Source organism: Triplophysa rosa, linkage group LG9 (assembly GCF_024868665.1).
Source record: "Triplophysa rosa linkage group LG9, Trosa_1v2, whole genome shotgun sequence".
In the NCBI taxonomy this organism is placed as follows: Eukaryota; Metazoa; Chordata; class Actinopteri; order Cypriniformes; family Nemacheilidae; genus Triplophysa; species Triplophysa rosa.
Window position 1 is genome coordinate 14,717,409 of NC_079898.1, and position 10,609 is coordinate 14,728,017.

Sequence of the window (10,609 nt, forward strand, 5' to 3'; positions counted from 1 at the left end):
AGTGCTATACCAAGTGAGATACAGAGACATGCCAAATTCATTAACTAAAGTAAAGTTGAGACCCAGTTATTTGCTTTTGTATTCCAAGAACTATCCAGTTGTTGATCTCATTATTGATATTCTCTCTGCCAGCTATTTCACACACACAAACACAATATATTTTCAACAGTTTTTGCTCTGAACTGACATCATGGTCTTTACATTTGGTCAATACAGTGTGATTTATTTTCAGTGTTGTTCAATGAGTGATGATGTGTTGTGCTCTGCTGTAGATTTCAGGCTCTGTACAATTATGTGCCTCAGAATGATGATGAGCTGGAGCTACAGGACGGAGATCTGGTCAACGTCATGGAGAAATGTGATGATGGCTGGTTTGTGGGTATGTCACAGTACTGAAACTGAAAGTCACGTCTTATATGTGAAATCATTATCTACAAAACTACAGTGCTACTAAATCACCTTTTAGTACTATCAAACTCTTTTACGGAGTTATATAGACTGTTTAAAATACGACATCTTTTAAAGGGATAGTTCACCCAAAATGAAAATGTTGTCATCATTTACTCACACTCTTGCCATTCTTCCGCAGAACACAAAAGAAGATATTTTGAAGAATGCAGCAGCACCCATGCACTTGTACTGACAAAAAAAAAAAACAATGCAAGTGAATGGGTGCTGTCACTGTTCATCAAAATGCTAATAGGATAAAAAAAATCGAATTCATTGAAGACAAATATCTTACACAATTTTGCTTCTTAAGTCAAGTTATCTTGTATAGATATTTTTTATTATAAAATACTGATCAAGAAAATCATTTTGCTCTATTTCTTACTCTTTAATGTAATATTGCCTATGCCAGGGGTCACCAACTAGCGGACTCCGGTCCGAATACAGACCGCGAGATGCGTCCGTCTGGACCTCAAAGCCTTTTGACATAATAAATGAACGCCTAACATTATTTTCTAATGCAATCAAATTTATACCAGGCACATCAAGGTCCGCTCAGTAGAAATTTGGGTCCTAAGGTGCCACGGACAGTTAACATATGCGCACTGTTGCTACATAGAGACGTTGACGTCGTGGAGTGAAGAGAGACAGACTCGCTGCACAGCGCGCAGACAGATGTAACTGTCAGTGACTGAAAAACAATGTTTTTTTCAAAAGTTAGAAAAGTTGACGCTGAAAACCATGTTTTCCGAGATGAATGGGTCGAGAGATTTGCATTTATTCTTCCTGCATCGACATGCACGAGACCGGTTTGTCTCATTTGATCGGAGTCTGTTGCGGTTATCAAAAGTGGAAACCTTAAACGGCATTATGAAACTAGACGTAGACACTTTGAAGAAAATTGTCCGCAGCAGTCCGAGGTAAGGACACGGAAAATATATAAGCTCAAAGCCCAGTAGTAGCGATCTACACGGGTCCTCCCTCACTCACTTACCGCCCAACAACGAGCATATGAATGTTCCCTAAGAATACAGTGGATCTTAGGAAAACATAACAAGCCCTTTACTGATGGGGAAATAGTAAAAGAGTGCATGGAGGCTGCGTGTGAAACACTTGTAGAAGGATAATAAAGACATGAACTAAGAGAAAATATTAAACTAACCCCCCTTTCAGCTGCACCAGCCACAAGAAGAGCTGAAATGTTATCAGATGATGATCAGTCACAACTTGATGTTGCTATTTGTTCATCTCAGTTCAGCAGAAAACAACACTTTAGTTTTCTTTTAAAGCTGATAATGTTGAAATGAATGTATGTTCAGTGCAGGTTTAGAGATTATGGCATTTTGCACATTTTCCTTCACTATATTGTTGCAGACATTGTAATGCCGTCGTATAGATATGAAAAGAAATGTTTATTTCTTTGGTCTGCCAAAAACCATCTATTCATGTTTTTAGGTATTTAATTGTCCGGACCTCGGCTGGTAAGGAGGGTTCGTTTACTGGACCTCAAGCAATTTTATTTGAAGACTCCTGGCCTATGCAATACTTTTGTTTTTTGATTTCCTGCAGATAGAGATTCTGAGATACTGTTATGTTTTTACTTCTCCGTGCAGGTACATCAAAGAGGACAAAACAGTTTGGCACTTTCCCAGGAAATTATGTTAAAGCTGTTCATTTGTGATGCAACATCATTGAAGAAATTCTGGTGTGTATGAAGAGATTCTAGCGCTGTGCTTAATACGATGACCTGTTTGGGACACTCAACAATGTATTGACATCAAATGGAGATATCTCATCCCTACAAAAATTTGCCCATGTGAATGTCTAGGTATGTGATAAGGTTTGTGGCATGTTAGCGAGAAACACAGTTCAACAGTGGAATATTTTGGAACCACTGAATGATGAAGGCCTTTAACCGGCTAGTACATGTTTTGCTTTTTGGAATGCTCAGATTCAGATAAAAGCCATTAATGTAACATTTGCCGTGAATAATGAGTGCGAGTACGTTTACAGCTGCAAACTGTTCTGAAGTACAATGCAAAATGCTTCATCACATACCTGACATTACTGAAAAGCGTATTAAAGTATAACGTTTATTTTTGCTACAAATGTGGACTTTCAGTGTGAGCGTTAGGCTTGACGGTGTATTGAAGGCATCTGGTGTTTAGGAATTACAGAGTTGATCATGGGTCAGAAAACTGTTGAAAGAAGTTTAACATGATGTTAAAAAAGTGTTTATATTGAATTGTACACTCCCATTGCTTTTAAAAAGAAATGCTGATTCATGAAACGCTCTTTTAAAGAGTGGGATTTAAATTTACAGTATATTCTGTGTTGGGCTTGAAATGCTCTCAAAGCATTGGAAGAGACTATTATTGCATTCTACAATGTGTTTGCCAATGCAAGCAAAGCTATTTGTAGAAATCGAAAGGATTTAAGCTTTTTGTCAGTGTTAGTCATGTTAAGGAGGATATTGGCCTTTTAGCTTGGATGATGTTAGACAGCTATTAACATGATTGACTTAAACCAACAGAGAGTTGTGATGCAGCATGTTTATATCTTCACAGCACTTACTGCAATATACAATTTAGTGACCAACTCTAACAAATCTCCAGATCTAAATAAAAGTGTTGGTAACCAAATATTATTAGGTTTATGTAACATAGTGATATGAAGGGCTAAAACTAAACCCAATAGAACAGAACAGAGCAGAGCATCTTTGCCTCAAAACATACTATTTATTTGCTCGAGTGGTGTATATTTTTCTGTTTCAATCATTCATTTTTGATTTGGTTGTTCTGACGAGTGTATTATGATATAAGATGTTTTACAGTATCCTAATCCTAATCCAGGTACCCGCTGACATTTACATAGTGTTATGGCTGGCAACATGTGACATTTGTTTGTGTGTTGGGATTGGACGATCCATATGAGATTGCCGTACCTCATTTTCAAAGTGCCATTTACAGTAGAGGATGCTAAATCTGGACCGTCGAGTTTTATTCCGTTGATTTGTCTTCCTTACCCGAGTGTAGTTCACATCTACTCTGGTTGTAGATTTGCTTTTGCTTCCATTTAAGAAGACTCTTAGTCTATCCTGAAAATTACATTTATGTTTTTTTTAATATCCCCTATAGTTTTATACGGTCCATTCCATGTAAAGCCAGAGATTGTGCTGCTAGAGCGGATGAGGGTTATCTGCCCTCAGCTAAACGTGTATTTCACATTTGCATAAGACTTCCGTCCATTTCTAAAAGAGACATTGGAAAATCTCATAAGGGCAGAAACGCATCATTAAAAGCATCTAGAGTATATTTTTGTCCTTTTTTAAATCAGTGGTTGTTGCTCAAACTTTTGTTAAGAAGTAATCAAGAAATAGTTATGATCTCTATTGAATATAAACTTGAAAATATGCGTTTTGGCCCCTAGAACTGTTACAGCGTATAGCGTAGCATACATGAATGTAGTGTCCTGAGAAACCTGTAACATGAACAAAGTTGGAATTCAAAGATTTCCTATTCTATCAGAGTTGTAAATATGTAAAGTATAAATGAATGAAAGTGACTGAAGTTACAGCAATCTCTATAAATATTACAGTTTATATTATATGAAGAATATTGGGAAAGCACAGAGATTTGCTTAACACAGGCAATCTCATGACTGAATGAGTGATTCTTACACTGTGTTGGGATATAAATGCCTTTTTCAGGTTTCATGGCTTCATAGAACTGTGCCTGGTTGTATTTTGATTTATTGTTATTTGTTGCCTAGAAGTAAACACATGTTTACATAAATGTGTGACAGGAGACAATTACCAAGTTCTTTACCACAATCACCAGAGTTATTCAAGAGTGTGACATGACACCTCAGAAGCGTAATGTATAATTATTATTTTATGATCTGTATGCAGAAATCAGTTTTGCATTTTGTTTGTTTGTTTTTGTTCATTTGCAGTGCCGTTACAATTACAGTGAATTTAAACACTATTTACTGCTGTGATTTCCTCATTATGCAATATTTAATAAACAATATTACAGCTTTTGACTGACATGTTTTGTTTATTTATCCCAATATTCAAAGGTTCAATGTTGATTCTACACCTTAAAATCAATTTAAGCCATTAAATAGAAAACCTGATTTGGTGACAGGTGACTCTCAGCGTGACTCTACATTCAACTTCTATCAGCTTAATATCCAGAATGGCAGTGTTGTAGTGCTTATCAGGAAAGGATATCCAAATATCCAATATTGACCTACCAATTTACTTCAGTTCACATTTATTTCTATTGCACTTTTAAGAATTTTGCATTGTTGCAAAGCAGCTTTACATAAAATACATATTAGAGAGATTACAGTATTACATATTAGAGGAAGCAGAAGAATTATGAAATATATTAAATACATGTTGTAATCGTTGATTTCCATTGTATTGACACAAAACCATTTCTGAAAAAAATGTGTGAGAAATATAACCTTTTTATATTTGTGAATATTTTGCAATACTGCCTAGTACCACTTAGAGGCACCAAAGAAAAGGAAATGGCATCCTACATTATAATTCATATAATTCAATAATTTATAACCCTGTGAATTTGAAAAAGCAGACAAAATGATCTTAATTTTTATGTTCTGTAAATGCTGCAGATTGTTGGGAAAGTAGGCTAGTTAGCAGTACTAGCAACAGCTTTTCTGTCTGGCCTGTGCTGTATCAAGTTTACTTAACATTATGTTAAGCATTACTTTTTATATTAATGTATGATCACTCACTCCTCTATTTCAACACTCATGTTTACAATAGCCTGATAAAGTTGATTCTGTTGAAGCTAAATGCTAAACAAATCCCATATGCTGATGTTATTCATCATTGCTCTTTTCTTTCCCCCTGTGTCGATCTCTCAGCTCTCGTGTGTAGCCATCACATTACAAAAGTTGCAGACACTTTTTTAATAAAAAATAAGTCAAATTATAATAATACAGTAACAGTGATTCATTTAAAAGTGATGCACTTGAAATATTTGCAGATAATAATGTTTTAACCACAACCTATGAAAACACCTGAAGTGAAGGTCTGGTGATGTTTTTGGCTCGTCACATTGACATTACATTTGAATTTACATTTATTCATTTGGCAGATGCTTTTATCCAAAGTGACTTACAAGTAGGAGAGCATATGAACATGTAGTCAACACGCTAAACAGTCCTGTTAGTTTTCAAGGCCATGCTACTAGGGGGATTAAAGCTGGAGTAAGCAAAGGAGAGAATGAACAACAAGATTTTTTTTTATAGACTGACAGACAGACAGACAGTTATTGGTTAGTCCAGGGGAACATTATCTGACAATATCATTGTCAGACAATCAGTTCCACGTAACCACGTAAATGTGTTTGGCGATTTGTAGTTTGCATTACCTAATATTACAATCGGTTGTTACTTAGGGGAGAGGGTATAACGTAACGCTTTTTGGTTGTAGCTCAATTACTCAACAAAATATTTAAGGTTGAAGTTCCAGGCTTTGGAACTGATTCCCTTGTAGTTCTAAAATCCACCATTAGCACAGGGGAAATGGTATCTGACGGCTGAGAATTACAATATACAATATACACTTACTGCAATATACAATTTAGTGACCAACTCTAACAAATCTCCAGATCTAAATAAAAGTGTTGGTAACCAAATATTATTAGGTTTATGTAACATAGTGATATGAAGGGCTAAAACTAAACCCAATAGAACAGAACAGAGCAGAGCATCTTTGCCTCAAAACATACTATTTATTTGCTCGAGTGGTGTATATTTTTCTGTTTCAATCATTCATTTTTGATTTGGTTGTTCTGACGAGTGTATTATGATATAAGATGTTTTACAGTATCCTAATCCTAATCCAGGTACCCTTTTTTACTAATTTTTTTACCCGGTTTTTTACTAATTGAAATTCATTTTTTGATATGAAGAATACATATTTCTGCGAGTGAAAATGTAATTACTAATATAAAAAATATCAATTGTTACTAGTAGAAATTATATTCTTGATATCAAGAATTATAATTTTCACTAGTAAAAATTTAATTGTTGATATCAAAAATTCATATCCTGAGAATGATTAAAAGCTAATTTGGCTTGCCATAAATCAGGGCTGCAAACTCCACTATCCCAACGAGACACTCTTGTGGCAGGGTTTGGAACTAATTCCCTCCTAGTTCTAAAATCCACCATTAGAACAGGGGGAACTTTCCCTCTTATGAAACACTGGGGGAAAGGTATCTGACCCTAACAGTCTCAGCCGTCTCATACCTTTCCCCCAGTGTTTCATAAGAGGGAAAGTTCATACATGTTTTATACACACTCTGTTGTTTTTGTAACCCTCACAAGCAGGTTATGAGACTCCTGTCTTTTAACTTGTTCATTACAGCAGAAGGGATGTATTGAGATAACTGCGAAAGGGGAAAAAAGTCCTGCAAGTAAGTATAGTAAGTCATACTTTTACTAATAATGCATTAACATAGGGCAATCTTATTTATTAATGCATTGAATGTTGCTACAGGTTTGTATAACATTATACAGTGATCCAGTGGGAAACATTTTTTACAGTTTGTATTATACCTAAATGGCATATATTTGTGTTTATTTTTACTGTGGGCCTTATTACTGCTAAAATAAATGGCACCAGCTGTACTCAGTGTTATTTTTCACTTCTTATTATATATTTACAATTTATGTCACTATTCTTTGTTTTCAATAGTTCTGTACTTCACTGTTACGGTTTTGAGTGTGTGTTTGTATTCCTAAATGTTCCTAAATAAAAGACAAAATGTTCCTTATTAAAAGAAAAAATATTCCTAAATAAAAGAAAAATGTTCTTAAATAAATATTCTCTGAAGTTTATATATGATTTATGCATTTATTTATATTTTATATATTATTATATTTTATATTTTTAAATAAATAAATATTTTGGGGAAAACATGACCAGACTGGCGAGGAACCATTTATGGTAACTACATTGACCTTGATTTTCAACATAAAAATGTTTGTTTTTTCTTAAAAAAGTTCAAAAGTCTTGTGATAACCTCCAATAACACTCCAGGGTTGAAATTTTGAACTTCTAAGTATTTCAATGAGTGCCCTATAAAAGGTTAAACACTCTGTTGTTATTTTCTCATCCGAAACGGAGAGGGAAAGGAGGATAACACTAGAGTGTTTAACCTTTTATAGGGCACTCATTGAAATACTTAGAAGTTCAAAATTTCAACCCTGGAGTGTTATTGGAGGTTATCACAAGACTTTTGAACTTTTTTAAGAAAAAACAAACATTTTTATGTTGAAAATCAAGGTCAATGTAGTTACCATAAATGGTTCCTCGCCAGTCTGGTCATGTTTTCCCCAAAATATTTATTTATTTAAAAATATAAAATATAATAATATATAAAATATAAATAAATGCATAAATCATATATAAACTTCAGAGAATATTTATTTAAGAACATTTTTCTTTTATTTAGGAATATTTTTTCTTTTAATAAGGAACATTTTGTCTTTTATTTAGGAACATTTAGGAATACAAACACACACTCAAAACCGTAACAGTGAAGTACAGAACTATTGAAAACAAAGAATAGTGACATAAATTGTAAATATATAATAAGAAGTGAAAAATAACACTGAGTACAGCTGGTGCCATTTATTTTAGCAGTAATAAGGCCCACAGTAAAAATAAACACAAATATATGCCATTTAGGTATAATACAAACTGTAAAAAATGTTTCCCACTGGATCACTGTATAATGTTATACAAACCTGTAGCAACATTCAATGCATTAATAAATAAGATTGCCCTATGTTAATGCATTATTAGTAAAAGTATGACTTACTATACTTACTTGCAGGACTTTTTTCCCCTTTCGCAGTTATCTCAATACATCCCTTCTGCTGTAATGAACAAGTTAAAAGACAGGAGTCTCATAACCTGCTTGTGAGGGTTACAAAAACAACAGAGTGTGTATAAAACATGTATGAACTTTCCCTCTTATGAAACACTGGGGGAAAGGTATGAGACGGCTGAGACTGTTAGGGTCAGATACCTTTCCCCCAGTGTTTCATAAGAGGGAAAGTTCCCCCTGTTCTAATGGTGGATTTTAGAACTAGGAGGGAATTAGTTCCAAACCCTGCCACAAGAGTGTCTCGTTGGGATAGTGGAGTTTGCAGCCCTGATTTATGGCAAGCCAAATTAGCTTTTAATCATTCTCAGGATATGAATTTTTGATATCAACAATTAAATTTTTACTAGTGAAAATTATAATTCTTGATATCAAGAATATAATTTCTACTAGTAACAATTGATATTTTTTATATTAGTAATTACATTTTCACTCGCAGAAATATGTATTCTTCATATCAAAAAATGAATTTCAATTAGTAAAAAACCGGGTAAAAAAATTAGTAAAAAAGGGTACCTGGATTAGGATTAGGATACTGTAAAACATCTTATATCATAATACACTCGTCAGAACAACCAAATCAAAAATGAATGATTGAAACAGAAAAATATACACCACTCGAGCAAATAAATAGTATGTTTTGAGGCAAAGATGCTCTGCTCTGTTCTGTTCTATTGGGTTTAGTTTTAGCCCTTCATATCACTATGTTACATAAACCTAATAATATTTGGTTACCAACACTTTTATTTAGATCTGGAGATTTGTTAGAGTTGGTCACTAAATTGTATATTGCAGTAAGTGTATATTGTATATTGTAATTCTCAGCCGTCAGATACCATTTCCCCTGTGCTAATGGTGGATTTTAGAACTACAAGGGAATCAGTTCCAAAGCCTGGAACTTCAACCTTAAATATTTTGTTGAGTAATTGAGCTACAACCAAAAAGCGTTACGTTATACCCTCTCCCCTAAGTAACAACCGATTGTAATATTAGGTAATGCAAACTACAAATCGCCAAACACATTTACGTGGTTACGTGGAACTGATTGTCTGACAATGATATTGTCAGATAATGTTCCCCTGGACTAACCAATAACTGTCTGTCTGTCTGTCAGTCTATAAAAAAAAATCTTGTTGTTCATTCTCTCCTTTGCTTACTCCAGCTTTAATCCCCCTAGTAGCATGGCCTTGAAAACTAACAGGACTGTTTAGCGTGTTGACTACATGTTCATATGCTCTCCTACTTGTAAGTCACTTTGGATAAAAGCATCTGCCAAATGAATAAATGTAAATTCAAATGTAATGTCAATGTGACGAGCCAAAAACATCACCAGACCTTCACTTCAGGTGTTTTCATAGGTTGTGGTTAAAACATTATTATCTGCAAATATTTCAAGTGCATCACTTTTAAATGAATCACTGTTACTGTATTATTATAATTTGACTTATTTTTTATTAAAAAAGTGTCTGCAACTTTTGTAATGTGATGGCTACACACGAGAGCTGAGAGATCGACACAGGGGGAAAGAAAAGAGCAATGATGAATAACATCAGCATATGGGATTTGTTTAGCATTTAGCTTCAACAGAATCAACTTTATCAGGCTATTGTAAACATGAGTGTTGAAATAGAGGAGTGAGTGATCATACATTAATATAAAAAGTAATGCTTAACATAATGTTAAGTAAACTTGATACAGCACAGGCCAGACAGAAAAGCTGTTGCTAGTACTGCTAACTAGCCTACTTTCCCAACAATCTGCAGCATTTACAGAACATAAAAATTAAGATCATTTTGTCTGCTTTTTCAAATTCACAGGGTTATAAATTATTGAATTATATGAATTATAATGTAGGATGCCATTTCCTTTTCTTTGGTGCCTCTAAGTGGTACTAGGCAGTATTGCAAAATATTCACAAATATAAAAAGGTTATATTTCTCACACATTTTTTTCAGAAATGGTTTTGTGTCAATACAATGGAAATCAACGATTACAACATGTATTTAATATATTTCATAATTCTTCTGCTTCCTCTAATATGTAATACTGTAATCTCTCTAATATGTATTTTATGTAAAGCTGCTTTGCAACAATGCAAAATTCTTAAAAGTGCAATAGAAATAAATGTGAACTGAAGTAAATTGGTAGGTCAATATTGGATATTTGGATATCCTTTCCTGATAAGCACTACAACACTGCCATTCTGGATATTAAGCTGATAGAAGTTG

At 34.0% G+C, this 10,609-nt stretch overlaps 1 protein-coding gene across 9 annotated transcripts in view; it reads left to right on the forward strand.

Moving 5' to 3' along the window:
- Window positions 1–4,485, forward strand: part of LOC130558700 (sorbin and SH3 domain-containing protein 1) — a 40,597-nt gene extending 36,112 nt beyond the window's left edge. For 8 of the 9 annotated variants that reach the window (XM_057341262.1, XM_057341260.1, XM_057341265.1 and 5 more), the window contains 2 exons: window positions 273–379; window positions 2,061–4,485. In XM_057341262.1, the coding sequence (XP_057197245.1) occupies window positions 273–379; window positions 2,061–2,128 (175 nt within the window). In that variant the 3' untranslated portion in view covers window positions 2,129–4,485. Of the gene's footprint in view, window positions 1–272; window positions 380–2,060 lie in introns of those variants that run through there. The other variant, XM_057341266.1, reaches the window with a different exon arrangement.
- Window positions 4,486–10,609: the final 6,124 nt, after the last annotated feature.